Source organism: Sinocyclocheilus anshuiensis, unplaced genomic scaffold (genome assembly GCF_001515605.1).
Source record: "Sinocyclocheilus anshuiensis isolate Anshui unplaced genomic scaffold, SAMN03320099.WGS_v1.1 scaffold44, whole genome shotgun sequence".
Lineage (NCBI taxonomy): Eukaryota > Metazoa > Chordata > Actinopteri > Cypriniformes > Cyprinidae > Sinocyclocheilus > Sinocyclocheilus anshuiensis.
Window position 1 is genome coordinate 3,040,073 of NW_015555746.1, and position 22,286 is coordinate 3,062,358.

The 22,286-nt window shown below is 36.1% G+C and overlaps 2 protein-coding genes across 6 annotated transcripts in view; both read right to left on the reverse strand.

Annotated features, from left to right (window-relative positions):
• On the reverse strand, positions 1-14,668 carry LOC107673545 (adapter protein CIKS-like). Of its 3 annotated transcripts, none has more exons than XM_016467170.1 (10): positions 14,568-14,668; positions 12,117-12,201; positions 9,326-10,008; positions 6,429-6,471; positions 6,215-6,282; positions 5,803-5,900; positions 5,630-5,698; positions 3,533-3,646; positions 3,377-3,451; positions 1-3,121 (listed from the first exon to the last, which is right to left on the reverse strand). In XM_016467170.1, the coding sequence occupies exons 2-10, from the start codon at positions 12,146-12,148 to the stop codon at positions 2,975-2,977; spliced, it is 1,329 nt and encodes a 442-aa protein (XP_016322656.1). In that variant the 5' UTR covers positions 12,149-12,201; positions 14,568-14,668; the 3' UTR covers positions 1-2,974. The 3 variants fall into 3 exon arrangements, with proteins under 3 accessions (XP_016322656.1, XP_016322655.1, XP_016322657.1); XM_016467169.1 differs by lacking the exon at positions 14,568-14,668 and adding an exon at positions 13,347-13,607; XM_016467171.1 differs by lacking the exons at positions 12,117-12,201; positions 14,568-14,668 and adding an exon at positions 13,347-13,606.
• Positions 14,054-22,286, reverse strand: part of chd1l (chromodomain helicase DNA binding protein 1-like) — a 20,688-nt gene continuing 12,455 nt past the window's right edge. For all 3 annotated transcript variants that reach the window (XM_016467166.1, XM_016467165.1, XM_016467167.1), the window contains 15 exons: positions 21,649-21,722; positions 21,109-21,219; positions 20,211-20,325; positions 19,789-19,942; positions 19,444-19,624; positions 19,210-19,355; positions 18,274-18,437; positions 17,940-18,148; positions 17,686-17,784; positions 16,997-17,067; positions 16,787-16,901; positions 16,079-16,187; positions 15,148-15,444; positions 14,921-15,002; positions 14,054-14,816 (listed from right to left, as the gene is read on the reverse strand). In XM_016467166.1, the coding sequence (XP_016322652.1) occupies positions 14,694-14,816; positions 14,921-15,002; positions 15,148-15,444; positions 16,079-16,187; positions 16,787-16,901; positions 16,997-17,067; positions 17,686-17,784; positions 17,940-18,148; positions 18,274-18,437; positions 19,210-19,355; positions 19,444-19,624; positions 19,789-19,942; positions 20,211-20,325; positions 21,109-21,219; positions 21,649-21,722 (2,050 nt within the window). In that variant the 3' untranslated portion in view covers positions 14,054-14,693. The remainder of the gene's footprint in view (positions 14,817-14,920; positions 15,003-15,147; positions 15,445-16,078; positions 16,188-16,786; positions 16,902-16,996; positions 17,068-17,685; positions 17,785-17,939; positions 18,149-18,273; positions 18,438-19,209; positions 19,356-19,443; positions 19,625-19,788; positions 19,943-20,210; positions 20,326-21,108; positions 21,220-21,648; positions 21,723-22,286) is intronic.

A 22,286-nucleotide genomic window follows, 5' to 3' on the forward strand; every position in this document is an offset into this window, starting at 1 on the left:
TGCAGGGATTTGCTTTAATATTAATATCCTAATGTACATTTAAAGCATTATAGGGGAGAAGGGCTACATTTAATATATATCTAAAGGACCCCCCCCCCCCCCCCCACACCCGCACGCGATACATTGGTCTACATTATAACTGGCGGATAGAAAAAACATGAATAATATATGTTTACTACCCTATTAGGAAACAAATGTAGCTATAATCTCAACTGCACTGGCTAAAAATTAAAACATTACTGTAAGGACTTTCATATATATTCATATATTTTAATGTACAAGCATCAAAGGTAAGATGGACTAAATGTCAGTTAAATATAAGAAGTGACCACCTGCCCTGCTGTTGTGTTCTGATAACACTAAAAGGTAAGTGATACATAAATTGACTTGCAAAAATAAACCTACTTGGAAAATATTCACTTGAGTAAAAAGTGTGACAGCTAGCCCCAGAATCCACCACAATAATGTCTTATTAATACAGTATTATTAAGTAGGCCTGCTATCTGATTTCTTATAGAACATCTGATAGTACATGTAAAGAGTGCCTTCTTAAGGCACAACAAAGCAAAGAACAGCAGTTTTGTCCTGCGAGTGCTGATTGGACTCTGTAGATTTTCCAAATGAACGTGAAGGTGTAAAAACACTGTCACTGACAAACCTTCAAAATATTTCACAGAGCTGTGTAGTAGTTGATGGATGACATATTCCTGGAATTAACTTGTTTCATCTAGAAATTAACCAGCTATAAAAAGACTATGTTGGAGATCCTGTTCCCATAACCTTTTCTGTCATTGAGTTGAGTAATCAATCATTCTGTTTCTCATCTCATTTTAATTACAAACTGATAACCATTTCTTCTCAGCAAATCATTTTTGGATACTGCTAATATTGTTCATATGAGGATTATGTCAGTCTCTCTATGACCAAATCCTCTTGATTATATTGTTACGGCTGATTTAGAATAATTCATTCCTGATAAGCCTCAATAGGAAGGGTTACACTTTATTTAATGGGGCTTAATTAACCTTCAGTAACTCCTTGAAGACACAAACTAAATGGATTGAGCTCTCTAGTCCATCCTGCATGACAGTTGTTTGAGAGAAGTTTGTTTTGACAGGTGTGTTGATATATGTTTAGTTCAGAAGCGTTTAAGATATATTTCACCTGAAAATGAAAAATTCTGACATCATTTACTCACCCGCGTGTCGTTATTCCATTAAACACAAAAGATGATGTTTTACTCTCTTACATTAAGGACTGGGGATGTCAACCTTCAAAAAGGTGACCCTAAAAATCGCTTTGTGGGGGAAAAGATTATTTTATTTTTTTTTTTTTCCACTGAAACTCCTGCTTGACAGCCCTGTAAATATATAAAATACCCATAAATACTAATAATTCTATTGTTTTCAGTGAAAACTAATTCATACAAGACTGGCATTATCCTTTTTACATTTACAGATGCTTTCATCCCAAAGCAACCTATATTGCATTTCAAGATATATTTGATCATTTCATAAACCCTGTTTGTTAAAGGGTGTGTGCGTCCACCTGTCAGATTGCTAAAAACAGTATTACAAGTCTGTGCATAACTCTACTGGGCAGTTAGTTGAGAATTATTTTTTTATTTTTTAGAAATTAAAGGAGTGAGGAATTTTGAGTCTCTCTAGAGCATGTGGCAATAGCCTCAGGCAGGTATTGTTTTGCACGCCATGCCATATTTTCTGGCAAAGCACAAAGCATTCAACCTTTTTTATAGGCAACTGCAATTACATAAACATGCACCCATACACACACCCATTGTTATCTAATCGATTAAATCCCAAGCATCTTCAACTCAATTCAGTTTCTTTGATTGAACCAACACCACCAGTGCATTCAATAACATGCTACATTAAACTATACATGCATTTCTATAGTAGGCCCTAAACTTTGGAACAAGCTTCCATTCCATGTAAGATTACCCTCGTCACTAGATGTTTTCAAATCTTTTTTGAAAACATATTTTTCTATTCTTGTACAAGTTGTATAACAAACCATCCAGATTATTTCATTTATTAAATGGGTTTATATTTTTAAAAACAGACTATGATCATCTAAGAACATGAATGACCATGAAATCTCCATGTGAAGCTCACAACATAAAGTTTGTATTCTTCTGGCACAATTCTAATGACTCAAAGGGAAATTCTAAGGCACAATGCACAAGCGGTTTTATATAATAAACTCTGAAAAGTGTGTGAAGATATTGTAGTACTGGCTTCTTTCAGGTTCACACAACAGCAAAGAAGCATGATGAAAAGGTTTGTCTTTGAAGATTTCTGGTCTACTATAGTTATTCTATGTTAAAAGCGTTTTTTAATAGCTACCGGGTATGTTACAGAAAGCTCCATTAAGTCCAAAGGTGTGGTCACATTTATCATTGTTTGTTGAATGTTTGCGGAAACAACTAATTTCAATAGAAATCCACAAGATCAAGAACTTGGCACGGAGCAAAATATTTCCCCATGCAGATTTCACAATGACTTCAAGTTGGTCACATGGATTTGTGTCAATGACCAACAGAAAGCTGCTTGTTTTGAATGCAACTTCTGTGGAAGCACATCACTATACAATTGACAATGGACCTTTTTTGCCCCCCAAATTATCGTAATTTGATACAACTTAATACAAAGTAAAGAAAAAACTGAGCTAACTTCCAAAAATCATAGCACTCAAACTAATGTAACTCATGAACATTTGCAGTTCTTCTACATGTCGGGACACATTCTGACTTATTCATCATTGATGAGTTGTGAAATATTAATTATGACATGAGGTTTCTATAAAGATTACATCAAATAACTGTAGCTTTAGGGATTTTACCATACTAAACACTCATCTAGTTGCTCAGAGGGGTAAACTAATTTAAAACGGATACCAGGCCTGTTTACAACTGGCATATCATGGGTCTACATACAGAAACAAACCTAGCCAACTAAATTGGGATGGAGACAATGGTGGGCAGCTCTCCTATGGGTGGAGGGTTGTACTTCTCAACACGCATGAGTCGACGAAGAATGTCATCACGGTCTCTGGGCCAGGTGAAGATTTGTGTGCTCTGAAGCCATGAAGGTACGTGGCACTGACAGAAAGAAACAGACACAGAAATGTTGTAAACTAACAACGAGGCGTCATTACATCTGAACTGGATTTAAGTGGAATCCAATGGAGCAATCCTTTGGGTGATACTATAGTACTGTACAAACAATCACAAATGTCTATTGCGGTTATCATAATAGTTAATCGCGAATTAGTATTTTGGCTCCTTGGGCGAGTACTTGTGCAAACACAAACATCCTGTTCGTTAAGCAATTGGGTTTATATGTTGCAGTTTTACCTTCTTGGCACCGGGAAACAAGATGGGGATGAATCTGTAATTCCTGGCACCGTTCTGAATGAACTCGTTTTGTAACTAAAAGACAAAGCGCTCTTATGAGTCAACTGACAAAGAAAAATAAAGAAAAACCTAGATTCCGTTCCACCCAAGTTGTACCTGCTTGTGTATGTAGACAGTGTTGAGAGTTTCATCATTTTCCATGAAAAACGAGGCATTGGTCACAATCTCGTGGTACTTTGGACTAATGACTATGATGATCAGATAGTCTTTCTGTGCATAACAGAGCACAAACACAAAATTAGACAACTGAATGGACATGAGGGAACAATTACTTCAGATACTCAGGAAAAAACTAAATCTACTGAAATTAGACATGCAAGGTTTATCGTTCTCAGTGCAGTAGACCGTTTTATAGCAAAAAAATAAAAAATAAAATAAAAAAAATTATGCCAGAAATATGTCCTCCCCCATTTCATCTCTTAATTAAAATGATATGTTTCAGGGTTACATGTTTTTTTTTTTATTATTATTATTAAATGTTCTTTTCTTCCCCCTCCAAAAGCATAAAATTAAAAGTTTTGTTGGATTGTTTCCTGCCATCATACTTTCATCAAATATCAGTCACATAAATAAATGATGTCCAAGCTCAAACTGGCTGTATGCATTTAGAAGCAAATATCATTGAGAACAAATAGGAAACACACTGCCTGTGTGACTGCCACATTGAACCTGTTCAGTTTCTCAGCACAAATGAATTCACCCAAAAGCAACCACCTGTGGTCATGAATTTGAAAGGGAATATGTGATAGCATGTTCAACTGTATGTCAGGGATCAATCCTTGCCATTTAAAAAAGTTTTTAAGGTTAAATGGTGACATTTTATCAGACATACAATGTCAATGAACCAAAAAATGTGAAATTTGTGAGAGCTGAAGACATCCTCAACAATGGTGAGCACCTCAGAAAAGGTTGTATGTGTTGACGATAAACAGCGATGTTAGTTCTTCCACTGTTTGCAATTCAACAGTAAACATTGCTGTATAAATGCAACCATTGAACAAGTTTTCCCAGCTGTGCCTTGTTCTATTTAAGAGGTTACAGAGTTCACATGTCCTTGATGATATTAGGAATAACATTTCATTTTTTTACAAGCCAAAGATACATGTGTAACTTTCATCAATGACACAGCAGTGAAAGCCTATTCAGGAAAACAAAAATAAATAAACGATTGCAGATGAAAAGTTTATTTACACCAAGAAGAAAAAAAACACTACAGTCATTCACACATATTAAATTTAAAGCTCACTAATAAAAAAATATATATTTCACTTGTTTTAATGCACTGGTAGCCTAAAAGAAAGAATGCTACACCAGTCAGCAGATTGGAATAAATACGATTTTTTAAAAATGTTTTTTAATATTTTTTTATTTGAATATATCTTATGAATATGCTGAATATTTTCAAATATGCTATTCATTATAATTTGCTTACTTGTTGCTCTAATAAACATTTCTTATTATTATCAATGTTAAAAAAAATTTTCCTGCTTAATATTTTGTGGAAACCGTGATAAACTACTATTCAAAATTTCTGTGGTAAGTATGACTTTAAGAAAGAAAGAAAGACAGAAAGAATTTAACATTTTTATTCAGCAAGGATGCATTAAATTAATCAAAAGTGACAGTAAAGACATTTATAATGTTGCAAAAGATTTCTATTTCAAATAAATGCAGTTGAACCTTCTCTTCATAAAAGAATCCTATAAATGCATCGTTTTCACAAAAATATTAAGCAGCATTGTTTTCAACAATGATAGTAATGAGAACCATTATTAAAACTGAGCACCAAATCAGTATATTAGAATGATTTTTGAAAAAGTACATGAAACTGAAGACTGAAGTATTGGCTGAAAGATTTCAGCTTTGCCATCACAGGAATAAATAACATTTTAAAATACAAAATCACACATTCACTCCTTCTAAATATATTTTCCACTAATTTTCTAGTGTTTTTTTTGTGTTTGCAGAGACTGTTGTGCCATTAATTAAATGTTTATTTTTCACTCTGGTCTATTATTGTCATATCATCTCTTTCCAAAAAACCTGCTCCTAAATGCCATGTAAAACCAAAACTGTTTGAGCTGCTCTAGAGTTTTCAGAATAATCTGCAATGTGCACTAGATCTTCTGTTGTGTAAGTCAAACTAGGAAAAACGCGCTCTCTGAAATACTAGCAGGCCTGGTTTCTACTTACTTCGCTGATGTATCTCTCCATGAAGTCGATCTTGCTTATGCTCTTGAACTGTTGTTCAAACATGTCAATCTGCGCAAAAAGAACAAAGAGACTGAACATGATCTCAGGCAGACCCCATACCAGGAGACAAGCATGGCTGCAAGGCAATGTCTGGTACAGGTTGCTTGTCTTACGTGAGTGTAGAAACCGTTGCGTCTCAGTAGGGCGACAAAGTTGATGATCTCTTTGACATGTTTTTCACTGTCTGCTTCATATGTAACAAAGACCTTCCCTGCAATAATGAAAAGTGAAAAAGAACATAAAATTCCTTCCAGAAACATAACTCATTATATATATATTTTTTAAATACTGTACAATCTACTGTATTTTACAGTAGATATAAACTTAATCTACTGTATATATAGCAGTTTTAGCACATAAAGACTTTGTGATAAACACTTTAGAATCACATGACGCTGAAGAAGAAAAGATAAGAAGTTAACAAGAACTGCCATTTGCTTATTATAGTCTGATGTTACTGGCACATAGATCTTATTCAAATTTGACATTCTTTCAGTGTTACTCAACTATAGTATTTACACTTACTCTGCTCCAGGGATAGAGGGGCTGTGCTTGGGGTTAGTTTAGCTCGCGGGTGAGGAGAGGTGTGGCCACTGGAAGACATGAAAGCATTGCATAAAGACTTCAGACAGCTAAGTTTTTTTTGTATTAGTGAAAATCAGAAACCTATGAAATCATGTACAATACAATACAAGACTGGCTGTCCCATATTGATTGTACAGAAAAAAACTCACATTACCTATATGTGAACTCTGAGGCTGATTGTCTGCTGTTTTCAGGGCCTGTTGGAGATGAAATGATGAAGTGAGTGAGATGTGAATCTGCACAGGGCTCGACATTAAAGGGATAGTTCACCCAAAAATGTAAATTTGATGTTTATCTGCTTACCCCCAGGGCATCCAAGATGTAGGTGACTTTGTTTCTTCAGTAGAACACATATGATGATTTTTAACTCCAGCCGTTGCAGTCTATCAGTCGTATAATGCATGGCAATGGTAACAAAATCTATGGGAGTAAAAAAAACATGCACAGACAAATCCAAATTAAACCCTGCGACTCGTGATGACACATTGATGTCCAAAGACACGAAACGATCGGTTTGTGCCAGAAACCGAACAGTATTTATATCATTTTTTTATCTCTAATACACCACTATGTCCAACTGCCTTGAGCGCGCGCACGGCATCCGGAAGTGATCTCTCGCGCGTATACGTCACTCATTGTTTACACAGTGCACAGTCATTGTAGGTACGATGGCTAATCAAAATGGTACTTACTTGTGCTTATCCGGATTGTTCAAACCGACTTAAAACTAAAAGATTACGTTCTCTCGCGCGAACTCATTCGGGAGTGGTGACTTTCCACGTATTCCCAACTTCTGAGCCTGCTTGCCTGAAGTTATGGTTGATTGCTCTTCGGCTGGATATCAACACACCCATTAACGTAAACTACGCCAGAGCGTGTACACACCTCACGCACCGGATGCCGTGCGTGCGCTCAAAGACAGTTGGACATAGTGGTGTATTAGAGGTAAAAAATTATATAAACACTGTTCGGTTTCTGGCACAAACTGATCGTTTCGTGCCTTAGGACATCAATGTGTCATCACGAGCCGCAGGGTTTAATTTGGATTTGTCTGTGCATGTTTTTTTTACTCTCATTGATTTTGTTACCATTGCCATGCATTATACGACTTATAGACTGCAACGGTTGAAGTTAAAAATCATCATATGTGTTCTACTGAAGAAACAAAGTCACCTACATCTTGGATGCCCTGGGGGTAAGCAGATAAACATCAAATTTTCATTTTTGGGTGAACTATCCCTTTAAGCCTTGACGTGCTTGTCCTTTGGACAAGTAAATCGGTCATTCACTTCCAAGTAAAAAAAGTTACGTCAAGAAAAAAAAGTTTTTTTATAAATATAATAGCTTTTACTAACTTAAACATATTTGTGATATCATATGTTATAAATACAAAACATTTAGAAGTTTTACCATGGTACATTTGTTCAGTGAGTTCCTTGGTGTGTGCTGTTGCGCTCATTTGCTTTGATTTCTCCACTAGTCTCTCTCCCACACACTGCCAAGGCTGCGCGAGCCTCAACGGGCACAACCTTGTCATTGTCAAAACATTTAAATTTTTTGTGCTTCCCTGGTTATTTTTTGTTATTGCCCTTTTATTCAGGCTACTTGGGCATAAAAGTCTCTTTTACGTGTCCTTTCAAAAAATCCACTTGTCCCAGACAAACTTTAATGTTGAGCCCTGCTGCATACACTCAAAAATGTTTTGTCAGGTAATTTACGATACAGTAACATCTCAATAAACTGATTTTATTTTTCAAACCAAAAATATTATTACATATAATTGGTTCAACCTGATAATTTGAGTTACACTTAAACTTTACAGATCAAGTAAATTATTTTTATTATGGATACATGACCATTTATAATGTGCTTTTCCATCATCTGATGAATTACTGCTACCATGTTCACTGTAAATGTGCACTAACATTTCCTTTTAGTAAAATTACATTTACCACCTGCCTTTTGTGTGTGGCAACAGCTCACCATTAACTGTTCCAAACAAAAATCTATGGAGGATTAGGAGTGACATTTATAAATAAAATGAAGCAATAAGTTATCAGTTTTATAACTGAAACTACATTTTAAATGGACAAACTAATAGGCATATTTAAAAGTGCTTATTTAAATAATGTTTTAAAAGGAAGTTAATAAAAAAATAAATTCATAAAGAATTTTAAGTGGGAACATAAATTGACATGAAAACTATTTAATTCATGTTAAATAACACGAAAAAATAGTAGGTTAAAAGTACTTCTTTAAATGCACATTGTAAACTGGATTTTGCCCATTGCTTTTCTTTGTTGTTTTATCAAAGGCTTTTCTTTATCAGCTTGTTAATCGAGTTAAAAAAAATGCCATTGGTCATTAAGTAGGGGCAACCAATTAGCTTGCCAAAACTAAAAAGGCAACCCAAAGTACATGTTAGATGGACTGTCAGAGGACAGTCAGATATACTTACATATACATACTAAAGTTTGTTAAAGCAGGAATTTATATCACATGTCAATTTTTTTATTATACAATTGAGAGAGTATTGCAGGGAAAGACATTGAAAACGCAGCTACTTATGATTATACTGTACTTTACACAGAAATGCATTTTAATTAAAAACATTTCAGTACCGTTAACATTTGTCTAAACTATATTGTGGGTGGTCTGTGAATAAAATGTAGGTTTGAGCACCACACATAAACTGATGCAATGCTTAGTGCTCCAAAGTGTAGTTCTGAGCATGATCTAATCCTTATATTTAGGTGTTTCATCTTCTAATGAAACTGGTTGCTTAATCTGACAGTATACTGGCAAAAATGTATTGCAATTTAATCTGGTTGGCACAGGCTGGATAAATTTCCCGTAAGGTTGATAAAGACCACTGATAAAGAACTCAGCACATACAGTATGAGGCAATTTTAATGACAACAGGCTTATGAAAGTTGGAATTATTCATAATGTGACTGACAAATTAACAAGTTCCATGTAAAAGAAAGAAACTGACTCACTTATGAGTCATTCATAATAGACATAGAATTTGAACAAAGAACCGAGACTTACGTGAAGGCCAACAGGGCATGTGGTAATGTGGCCTGTAATGAGAGCCCTGATCCATTTGATACACATCCACAGGGTATTGACTACAGCAGGGCGGCCCACGGGACATGCAGGGGTGCGGAGGCATGCAGTAGCTGTGAGGCGCATACGCAGTTGGGATAGAGCGCAGTGAATGCGGCTGTTCCAGACTTCCTTCTCCCAGACTGTGCCTGTCTGGAGAGCAAGAGTAGCTGGAATCCCCAGGATAACTGCAGTAATTTTCGGACACTAAGCAAGAGGGAAGGTTGCCACTGGGATATTCCACCGAACTGCTGCCTATGGAACTCGAGTGGAGCAGGTCCCTGTTGTGTGGCTCTAGGGTGCTCAGACATACTTCCGTCTGACTGGGAAAGGGCGTCTGGGGATTGTAACCAGAAGGTAGACCTAGCGGGGGCTGGTAAGGGCTGTAGCTGGTCTGTGTGGATCTGTAGTTGGTCTTTCTGTCTCTGCAGATATCCCTGAAGTCAGCCTGTGTGCTCAAAGAGGACTCATTTCCAGACATGCAACAGTCGGTGAGAGAGAGCTGGGAATCGGTGGAGTTTGAGCCACAGATGGAGTCCTCAGTAATGATTTTCTCCATAGTCTCGTCGTTCTCTTCTGGAAAGTTGAGGGATTGTAAACTGTAGTGGCCAAATGGAGAAATATACCTAGAAAATGAGGACAAAAATATAAAACACAAGAGTTCTTGAGCACTCTTACAGTATGTGGAAAAATTAACATTTGAAAATGAACACAATGACCAAAAAATATATCCCCCCCAAATAAATAAATAATTTAATACTGTAGCTAGCAGATTTCCTAATGTATAATGAAACAGCAGTTTCAGCCAAAACAAAAAAAAAAACCTTCAAGGCATTTTTAAAAACAACTGGTGCCAGATTAAGGCTGTAAACAGGGCAATAAATATAGACAGCCCAGTGCCAGTGTGACTTTTGGGAAAGTACTGTGTTGTTGATATATTTATATTCCTGGAATATCTACATATGGTTTAATACCTTTGAAACATATCTTGTATTTTTATATTTTCATTGCACTGAAGTATCTGTAAGTTGACAGTGTATCTTGTTTTTCTGATCACTGTTAGATTAGAAACATTTGAAATTCAATTGTCACACTAAATAGAAGAAATTCAAGACATTTCATGACAATGCAAATGTATTTATTTGTTTCAAACTAGGGGTGTAAATAGAATAAAATTATAGCAATTCATCTGATGATTGTCTTTTTAAGGTATTACTATAAAGAGAGAAAAAACCCCAGAATAAAACAATTGACTACAGCAGGGCGGCCCACGGAGGCATGCAGTAGCTGTGAGGCGCAAACACAGTTGGGATAGAGCGCAGTGAACGCGGCTGTTCCAGACTTCCCTCTCCCAGACTGCGCCTGTCTGGAGAGCAAGAATAGCTGGAATCGCCAGGTTAACTGCAGTAGCACTAGCAAGTAGCACTATTTCCAGACACTAAGCAAGAGGGAAGGTTGCCACTGGGGTATTCCACCGAACTGCTGCCTTCATTGCACTGAAGTATCTGTAAGTTGACAGTGTATCTTGTTTTTCTGATCAGTTAGATTAGAAACATTTGAAATTCAACTGTCACACTAAATATGATTTCAAATATAAAACAAATGATAAAGAGAGAGAAAAAAACAGAATAAAACAATATTATCAATACCTATAAATGTGTTAAAATTGCAGTTAAAAAAAAAAACTTTTTGTTTTATTGAGCCTTGTATTAACAAACCTGCAAGCTCCAGAAGTGCGTGGGATTTTATTCTTTCTACAATATTGCGTCACATGCACCGACCTGCTATCCAGAATGTGCAAGAGGTGTTTTTTTTGTTTCCAAAATTAACTTTAAAAAACATTTCTTTCTTTATCTAAGAGGTAAAATTGCACAATACAAGAATAGGAAACAATAATCATATGTTTAAAATATTACAGGGTCCGAAACTAACACTGGGAAGTCACCAAATGCAAGTAAAAACTGGTTTTGCCAAGCAAACGAAATTTGGCTTTCCGCAAACTGGCTTTGGAAAAAATAAATAAAATAAAAATAGAACATACACTATATAGACAGAAGTATAGGGACACCATACCATTACACCAACTGGGACTTTAATAACATGGCATTCTAAATACATAGACACTAATATATCTGCAATTGGGTGGGGGGGGGGCATCTACATAACAGCTTATATTCTTCTGGGAAGGCTTTCCACAAGATTTTGGAGTGTTTCCATTAAAGTTTTTGCCAATTCATCCCATTCACAGAGTATTTGTGAGGTCAGGCACTGATGTGGGACGAGAAGGCCGGGCTCGGTGCGGGCCAGTCAAATACTTCCACACCAAACTCATCCAACCACTAAACTCTTCAACTATGAAATCATCATAGTGTTGGTGACTTTCGTGCACCATGTGCCGCAGCACTCGGTGACTCTGTGGCTTTACAGTCTTCTGCTTGATGGCTGCTTTATCTAAATGCTATTCTGAATTTAAAATAATACCACTTACAGCTGACCATCGAATAACTAGCAGGGATGAAATTTCACAAACTGATTTATCGCAACTTTAATTCACTGTTCTCTTCAGAATGACCCATTTTTATTTTCCACAAATGTTTGTAAATGCAGAATGGGTGCTTGATTTTAAAACACGGGCAATGGGTCTGATTGAAACACATGAATACAATAATTAAGCTGTGTCCCAATATTGTCCATATAGAGTACCTTTTCTGTCATTATAAGATGTATATTTTACCTATATTGCAAGCACTGTGAAGAAGGCATCATTCTTGTGCCTAATACAAAAGAGCTGCAGCCATTCCATATCCCCAGTCAGCAATCTGTAATAAATTAATAAGATATGAACACCAGTAACCTTGAATGATGATCACCCTGTTAAATAAAACTGCATTTGAGAAAAACGAGCAACCTTTGGCTACTGAATACAGGAACCCACAATTATGCTAAGGGGATTTTTTTCTCTCTCTCTCTATCTTTTTCTCTCAACTTACAGTATGAAATTCAGTGCACTTTACACATCAGCGGAAAACACCTTAATATGCAGTGGAAACCAAAATGAGACATGGGAAAATCACAGATAATTAAGGCCGTCAATATCAAATGCACAAAAGCGGCAGAGAAGGTACTAATAGACCTAATGTCTTACATTAGCATAACACTGAACACTATATCATACATCATTTCTTCAGTGACTAGAACATAGAATCTACAGACACCGCTGAGTCACAAAGTTAAATCATGTCATTCTCCTGTCTGAAAAATTCAGTAGATGATTGATAGACGTTTAATTAAAACGCATAAATGAAAGCATTACATTCACACTCTTATAAAAAAAGTAAGCGTCAAAATACTGTGGTTAGCATAACGCATTAAATATGACATTTTAGTAACATTTCTTATAATAATGATGATAATGATAATAATAAAAAGTTTTGGTTACACTATTTTAAAGTGTCCTTGTTGTAGTGTAATTACATTTAAGTACCGAGTAATAATAATAATAATTAACTTCATGTTCCTACTATATGGTTAGGATTAGGATTTGTCTCAGGGTTCTTTGCATGCAATTATGCATAATTTATTGTTATTATAATAGTAAGTACATGTAACGTGTAACATGTAACATGGACACTTTAAAATAAAGAGTTACCAAAGTTCTTAAGTAGTATTTTGTAAATATTTCGTCCAAAATAGCAACGTGTCACTGCCGCGGGTCTACATAACATCCAGTGTCTCACATTTCGCTCTGCCTTCGCAACATATTGCTATACAGGTAACACCTCCCAAAACTAAAATCTTATAAAAAAAAAATTTAAAAGCTTAAATACAACATAATAAAGACAACACATACACAAAATAAAACTCCCACTCCGCTCTCATATGACTTATTCGACAAATTAGACGCCAACGTTGTCCGAAACAAACTGCTCGCTGACGTGACAAACCACATAAACCACGTACATACCTGATCAGCAGATATAGTCGCGTGAATTATTTAATTTCGATACCTCTAATATCAGTGTACAAAATCGCTGGACATTATAGAGCACACGAGCTGTAGCAGTCGAAGCACATACTGTTTGGAAGTTAGTTTCTCAACACCTGCGTATTCACACCACAAACTCCGCCCACTTCCCAGAAAGCACATCCTCGACTCAGAGCGCTTGTTTATCTGCCTTCAACAATACAACTAGTGATGAACGAGTTGTTCTTTTAAGCAGATTCTTTTGAATTATTCTGAAGAACCGATTCGCAAAGTGTTTGTAAATCACTTGACAGCAAAATAATTACTTTGATGGTAGAACATTGAGATGAGAACATTGGCAAGAATACTGACTATAAACAATATGATTAATAATTAACATTTATTAATCAACTAGCCTAATAATATATTAGTTACTATTACTGACAACAATGTTGTTACAATATTGTCTGAACAATAAAAACACCTATACAGATAAGCAACAATTTTACTAAAATTAAAGGAAAATTGCAGCACTAAGAACTTATTTTTAGGTCATATTGGGTCTTTGAACTGGAAGGACCAAATAAACAGGAGTTCTGCTAAAATGACAAACCATGAGGCAATAAAACAAAAACAATATTTACTCTAGGACTATATCAATGTGGTTAAAAACAAGGATAAACAACACAATGCATCACTTACTGTAGTTCGCTGGAGGTTACTTTTTTATTATTATAATTAAAAAGTGGTCAACAAGACTTTCCAGAAACATAAGTTATATCATAAGCATCTGATAACTTTCATATTATCTTAGACATCAGTGGTTTGGTTTTTAGTGCATTGCATTTCTCAGTAAAACTGACATCCGGGATCTGACAATGAACAGCTTTTACATCTTTATCTGGGATTTTGTAAAAAAAAAAAAAAGTATGTAAAATAGATGTTTTTATTTATTTATTTTATTTGCTCAGTTACATATTACATCTTTTTCTGCTGTTTTTAAACCACAGCACATGTAAAATAGTGTAGAAAAATGCCAAATAATGTAAAAGTTTTTCATGAACTCATTCTAACCATGCAGATAAGTGCATAAAGAAAGTAAATGCATCTGTGTTTACTGTAAACTCTTTCCAGAGTGTGAAACCACAGCTGTTGTTGTTTCTCTTTAAATAGAAAGCAATGCTTCATTATTTGATCCATAGTATGACAAAAACCTCTTACCGTCATTTAGCCGTAACTGGATATACAGGGAGAGACCAGTTCATTTCAAACTCTAAATGGATACTAAATGTGATTGTGAATAAACCTAATGCATACTGACTTGAAAGGAACGTAGGAGGAGCTTTGTCAAGTTAACCTAATTACATATTTAGACACACTGACTTTCCTTTGATTACCAAAGCAAGACTCCAACCACTTTTTCTTCACAAGCAGGGTCTGAGGGTACTGATGCAATAGATCTCGCAGTTCCTGACAGAGAAGAAAAAAGAGAGCATATTGCTGTTACTAAATTAATAAATATAAGTATTAGGCAAATTAAAACCTCTTTAAAAAGTTAGTTTTGATTGTACTACCTGTGCATGGACAGGACTTTCCACCTCTCCTACAATATGAGTGACGTGTGAGCTCATGAGATCCTCTTCATCGCCGTCATATGTGCAGAAACATTAAGGTGTAAACTATTAGCTCACGCCAACATCAACAAGCTTTCTTATAAATGTGATGATAGACATGTTGTTGTAATGTAGTGGTTTGTTGGCTTTGTTGAACGTGTGGGTAAAGATGGAACGTGAAAGGATATGTGATAAGGTATCGGGCGAGCTTCTTCTTCTCTGTAGCAGCCATGCTGTAGAAGTAGACATGAACACCTCTCATAAAGTCAGCCAACCCTGGTGCGTCCTGACCTTCATGTGATATAGTGGAGGGTTTTGGTGACTTTGTAAGGTCTTCACTGTGACCAAGGGCACTGGAGGAGTGTGGGGACCCAGATGGCGAGGATGCTGCTGGGTCTGAGGCAGAGTGTGAGGTTGATGGAGTAGATGTGCATGTGGTAGAAGAAACTGTAGAAGAGTGTGAAGTGGCTCGTTTATAATAGTAGCTGAAAAACAAGTCAAGGATAACAAAAGATGCTCATTGTTGTTTCTAAAGGCCCCAATGTTCTTCAAACGAAATCGAAAGCAAAATTAGGCTAAACAAAGTTAGTCTGGAGTTTGTTTAGGTAGTTCAAGACATTTTGCCAAAGCAAACTTTCCAGAAAGGTTTGCTCCGGCTAATTGCCACCTTCAAACTACCATTCGTCTGTGGAGATTACGTAACAAGTAGACGTGCTGTGGTGCTTCTCCTTCCTTGGTGTGGAAATTTTCTCTGGTTAATTTCTTCAGTCCGTTGACGTCAGACGTCAATAAAATCATGATCTAACTGGAGAGCTGCTTCATAGTAAAACTGAAGTTGTAATTCTAATTGAAAGTGACACTGACATTGTTTTTCAAGTTAAATACTGTAAAGCTGCTTTGCTCTAAAGCAAACTATTATATTTAGTGCTATTTAAATAAATGTGACAAGATTTGATTGGAGTCGCTATTATTAGATGCTTTCTTAACTGCTGCTTTCTTTTTCTTTCCATTTTTTCTTTTTATTAAAAGGGAAGCGCGACTTTAGTTCATTGTTTTACTAGTATGCAGTTTTTGAGAAAAAATTAGTGCAAACTTTTCAGTTCTTCTCGGGTAGGATACATAAATGTGGAGATGCCTTTGGTGGCCAGGTGCTTGCGAATGAGTCGCTCTGTTCCATACCAGTTGAAGCCTTTAGTGGAGTGACCAATCCGAGGCAGATGGACACTTGCTATTGAAGAAAACACAGAAAATGTTAACTAAAGAGCCATTTACACTAAATGGCCATTTACACAGAACACATTTTTCGAAGCTGAAGTCTTGCGAGAGACACAAACACAATAGACAAACACGTCCTCCCAGTGCATGTTTACACAAAAAGCTGTCAAATATAAACACAGTCCTTGTGAAAGACCTTAAACGCATAATGATCCATTTAAAAAGACAGCTGCTACATTACACACATTCTTATTTAGAAGCATCTTAAATCTGCAGACATGAGCAAAAACAAAATACAGCTGTACAGTCTAGACTAGGTAAGTTTCTGTTATGCGTAGGCCTTGGGAGTACGCTTTTCTACGCGTTTTGAAATGAATCCACCTCTTGGAAACAATCCCATCAAATCTTTATGATACTTAAAAAGGGGTGTGCACTGAACTTAGGTTTTAGTACAGCAGGTTTGCAGCAAGGATGTGTATTTCTCATTGGCAGCTGTACCATCTGTTTTGACTGCATTAATAGATTTTCATATTATATTTCATTTGTTTATAAGGTGACTAGAGAAAGCCACGTCATTGCAACCAACTAGTTTCACAAACAAGCGCTGGGTACCCTTCTTTTGTTTGGCATCTCTGTAGATCTTCTTGAGGCCCTCATCCAAGGCAGTGAGCCGAATGCCTGACAAATTGTTGGCTTTATCCCTCTGCTGAGCAACTATAAGTGCCAACTAGAGAAACAGGAGGCATACAATTATTTAATAAATGAATGATTAAAAATAATTAACAGCAGTAGATTAAAGACATAAACAGCTTGCCGGCTCACATAGTCTCTTCCACTGAGCCTCGACTGTTTGTCATCAATGGGAAAAAGCAGAACATTCCCCAGTTCCAAGTCTGCAACGCACAATCACTTTGTCATTTATACATTTTGTTCACTGGATATTGAATTGTGCATGCTCGTTTCAGCCTATTTTTTTATATTTAACTTACCTTTGAAGTCAACAAACGAAAATTTATCAAATCTAATAATTTTATATCATTGTTAAATATAAACTACCAATCAAAAGTTTTTTTTTTTTGACAAATGAATACTAATGCAAGGATGCATTAAATTGATCCAAATTGACTGTAAAGACACTAATAATGTTACAAAAGATTTCTATTTCAAATACATGCGGTTCTTTTGAACAATAAAATTGAGTGTTTTAGTTAGTAACATATTTAGAGAATATAGTGTAGAATTGGAATTGTGCAATTGGTTTCGGTTAACCGAAAGTCATTCTAACTAAAATGTTACTACTAGCTTTATAGCTCTGATACCACAAACTTTGCGAAATCCCCAACATTTAAACATCACATTAATAGGTATCAAATCAATGCTGACAGTTTTATGAACAATTATCTTGCAGGCAGCATAATGAGCTGTGAACTGGATACTGATTTCAGTGTGGAATGTTTGTTTTGACACAGCACGAGTTAGACCCGTCTCAGCAAACAGGAAAGGTTTGTCACCTTCCATGTCTCCAGCCAACTCGTACTGCTTCTTCGGCTCATCTGATCTGAGCTCCAGTGCGGTAAACAATCCTCCTCGGCCCCAGTGTCCAGAGTCATCTACACAATAAACACACATACACAACAAATCATGCCAAATTGGCAGAAAGCTGAGATTGTTATAAAAAGGCCCCATATTTGTTAACATATCATGCAGGATAATCAATATGTTAACAGTTGTCTTCTGACAGCGATACGTTTTAATAGAGACATACCAACACAGTGCACAATAATGGCATCCTCTCGATCAGCCTGAGGGTGAGTTACATCACCCAGCACATAGCGAATGGCTGTGTGATCCGAATCAGTGGAGCTCCAGCTGACGACATCATCATCATCTTCATCAGGCTCTATATCCTCACCCTCACTGTCGACTCGCGGCAAGCACAGCGATTTGTAGCCACATGATTCCCACCATGCCATCCTGCCATTGAAGGATACACATACAAACAAGGCTATAAAATAGACATCCACGGGAACATACAAATAAATACAGTATATACTGGCCAAAAATATGCAACAGAAAGCCAGAAAGAATTTATTTTTTACTTCTTCTTGTAATTTAGTTCTTCCTGTTGCTTTTTCCTTTCCTCCTGTAGCTTCGCCCTCTTTGCAGCAGCTTCTTGTCTCTTCTGACGTCTCTGTTCTAACTCTGATTCTGTAAGAGGTCTTTTCTTCCTCCCTGGGTCGATCAAGGGCCCAGACAGGGACATCTGATGAGCAGCAACAGACATTTTGGTTTTTTGTTTATTTTAATTAAATATAAATGCATGAATAAATACAATAAATAAAAAGAAATACTAAAATATGAATTATCTATTTATCATGAAAGAAAAAAAATGTACCAACTAACAATCTAAACAATTTAATTCACATTATACACCACCATTCAAAAGTCTGGGGTTGGTAAGATTTTTTAATGTTTTTTAAAACAGGTCTCTTATGTTTACCAAGGCTGCATTTTTGGATCAATAAAACAGTAATGTTGTAAAATATTATTACAACATAAAATAACCGTTTTCGATTTTAATATATTTTAAAATGTAATTTATTCCTGTGATGGCAAAGCTAAATTTTCAACAGCAATTACTCCAGTCTTCAGTGTCACGCAATCCTTCAGAAATCAGTCTAATATGTTGATTTGATGCTCAAGCAAGATTTATTATTATTATCAATGTTAAAAACAGTTGTGCTGCTTAATATTTTTGTGGAAACCCTGACACTTTTTTCAGGATTCTTTGATGAAAAGAAAGTTAAAAATAAAAGCATTTATTTTAAAATAGAATTGTTTGTAATATTTACACTAAATAATTTCATCATTTACTGTCACTTTTGATCAATGTAATGTGTCCATGCTGAATAAAAGTACTAATAAAAAAATAAAATAATTATAGTAGTAATAAATAATAGTAAAACTGCGATATACATAAATACATGTATGACCCAAATTTTTTGAATAGTAGTGTAACTTTTCAAATAAGTTACCCCGGCTTTATTACGAAGTGCACGGCCCTCCTTCCCAGCATCCTCTAGATCAGCTAACTGCTTCTCAAGTAACAGTTCAAAGGTCTTCTCATCCTCGGCACTGGGATCTTTAGAGTAGTCCTTACCCTCGAAGTAGTACATGTGGTCTAGAAAGTCAGAAAAGACATTAACGGATCATCTAATTTTCAAGTGCCAGTTACAACAAGATTACTGAACAAAAGCTAAGTGTTGTACTTTGACCCTCCATGTCCTCATCTTCCTCTTCATCGCTCTCATTAAGCTTGACATGCTCTTCATCCGTTAGCCATCGGCCGTCTCGAGACTGCCCCAGGATCAGCCTGAGGTCTACGTCTTGAATGGAGCTCTCCTCTGACGACAGCAGCTTATCCACACCAAACTTCAGGATCTCACTCAACTAGATTGTTGGGGATATAAGTGATAGCATACTGAGAAACCGTTAACATGTGCAGTTTCACAAGAAGGGAAACCACAAGTACACAAACAAAGATATGAACCAGGAAACAGGGCAAAGTCACAATGTGATGAGCTTAAGAGATAAGGACATGTGTCTCTCTCCACCTGAAGGCCAGAAGCTGCAGATTGAGCCTGGTCCAGCAGAGAAAAACGTCCCTCCTCAATCACTGTGTCTGTGAGACGTAGTTTAGAGACAGCACGGGAATAGATGATCTCTTCTACAGTATCTCTGCCGAGAAGCCGGATCACTTTAACAGGCCTGCGATCAAAAAGATAATTTATCTACATATACAAGCAGAGTGTCCTTAAACTGGGACATTTAATGCATGTTAATGCTGCTCTGTGCCATACAATGAAAGCAAATGGTGACCAAGAACTGTCAAGTTCCAAAAAAGGACAAAAAATGGTCGAATGGTTCTAAGGACTGGGATTAGAATTCACATGGATCACTTTTGTTGTACTTATTTTTTATATGCTTGACACTTCAAAACTAGATAGAACAACATAAAATTTTGCCAGTTGAATACCTTGTTTGGCCAATCCTGTGGGCTCTGGCTGCTGCTTGTAGGTCATTCTGTGGGTTGAAATCACTGTCCACAAATATCACCGTATCTGCTGCGGTTAGGTTCATGCCAACCCCTCCTAAAACAACAAAAATGTTTGGGTATAGAAAGTCTCTTATGCTCACCAAGTCTGCATTTATTTGATGAAAAATACAGCAAAACATAATATTGCAAAATATAATTACAACTTAAAATAACTGTTTTCTATTTTATATATTTTATTTATTCCTGTGATGGCAAAGTTGGAAATTAATCAATAAAAAAATCATGTTTTTTCATTGTGCATTCCAATGAATCTCAATCAAGCTGCAGTAAGGTTATTTTGATTAGGTAAAAAATACAGCTAACTAACACAATAAAAAAACATGATAACATAATTAAAAAAAACATGATTTTTGAAGTTATCTGTTTTTGCTAATAAACTCTTCATATATATATATATATATACATATATACATATATAAGTAGTAAATGTCAGTGTAAAAATAAAATGTTGCATTGAAAGTGAAGCTGTAATTATAATCTGAACAGCTGTGAAAACAAATGGCATAAGATAAACTGAATCTCTATATCACAGATTTTTGCACCGCCATCTCGCACAAAGACACAGTTTTAATGCATGGCCTCAATATTTATGCATTATCTCTTGTCACGACTTTCAGTTTTCAATTACATGTGTCTGTTTAAAAGATGCAGATAAGATTTGCATTAGACACATGAGGGCAATTTTGCAACCTGGAATGGTATTCAAATATAATACTCTAAAAAAATATAGTAACTAATAAAATGGATTTGCACTGCAGTTGATTATAGAGTGTGATGGTGTGAATCTCAGATTGACTTTCCCAGACTGTGAACTCACCAGCTTTGGTGCTGAGGAGGAATATAAAAACATCTTTGGAGCTGAAGTTTTTGATAGCTAGGTTACGTTCCTCTCCCCGGACTGAACCATCCAGACGCTCATAACTGTAACCTGCGGAGAAGTAGGAGGGCCCAATCAGAGCTGGCAGTTACACAGACGGTAGCACATTAACGCACATACTGCAATAAACACAGGATGTGATACTGAACCCACATCAACTGCTCTAGATCAGAGGACTAGATTACTAGGAGAGCATGTAAGGTACGGTTACATAAATGTTCCAAATTGAGAACAAACAAACATATGTTTAAGAATACAAAGCTAATACAATTTCTTTTTAAAATGAAAGTCTTGGGTGGTAACACTAAGTGATTCGCGCTTTCACCTTCATTTCATAATTTAAAGTCTGTTGACATTTTTCTGGCTTGATTCCATTAAGATAAGAAAAGTAAGGCTCTTTGGTGATCTGTCATGCACATCACCAGACCACAGTTTATAAGAAAAGGCGAAGACGCTGACAGTCAAAGTGTGTCTTAGTACCTCTGTACTCCATGTAATCTTGCAGAATATCCAGCATCCTGGTCATTTGAGAAAACAGAAGAACACGATGACCTCTGCAAACAGAGACAAAAACATCTATTTTATATCTCCAAATCAGTAAAATGCATTTAAAGCTACACTACGTAACATTTGGCCCTCTAGCCGTTAACATATAAAACTGCATGCGTCTCGGGGAAGAACATTGCTTTGGTTGGGCTTTGGCTCTGTTTCTGTGCACGGATAAATGTGGTTCGAGGCACTGGTGTGAAACTCCTTACAACTGGACTTTTATCTGTGTACGGATATATGACATGACATATATGTGACCCTGGACCACAAAACCAGTAATAAGGGTCAATTTTCTGAAATTGAGATTTATACTTCACCTGAAAGCTGAATAAATAAGCTTTCCATTGATGTATGGTTTGTTAGGATAGGACAATATTCTGTATTATGAAAATCTGGAATCTGAGGGTGCAAAAAAAAAAATCAAAATACTGAGAAAATCGCCTTTAAAGTTGTCCAAATGAAGTTCTTAGCAATGCATATTGCTAATCAAAAATTAAGTTTTCATATATTTATGGTAGGAAATTTACAAAATATCTTCATGGAACATGATCTTTACTTAAAGGGGTCAT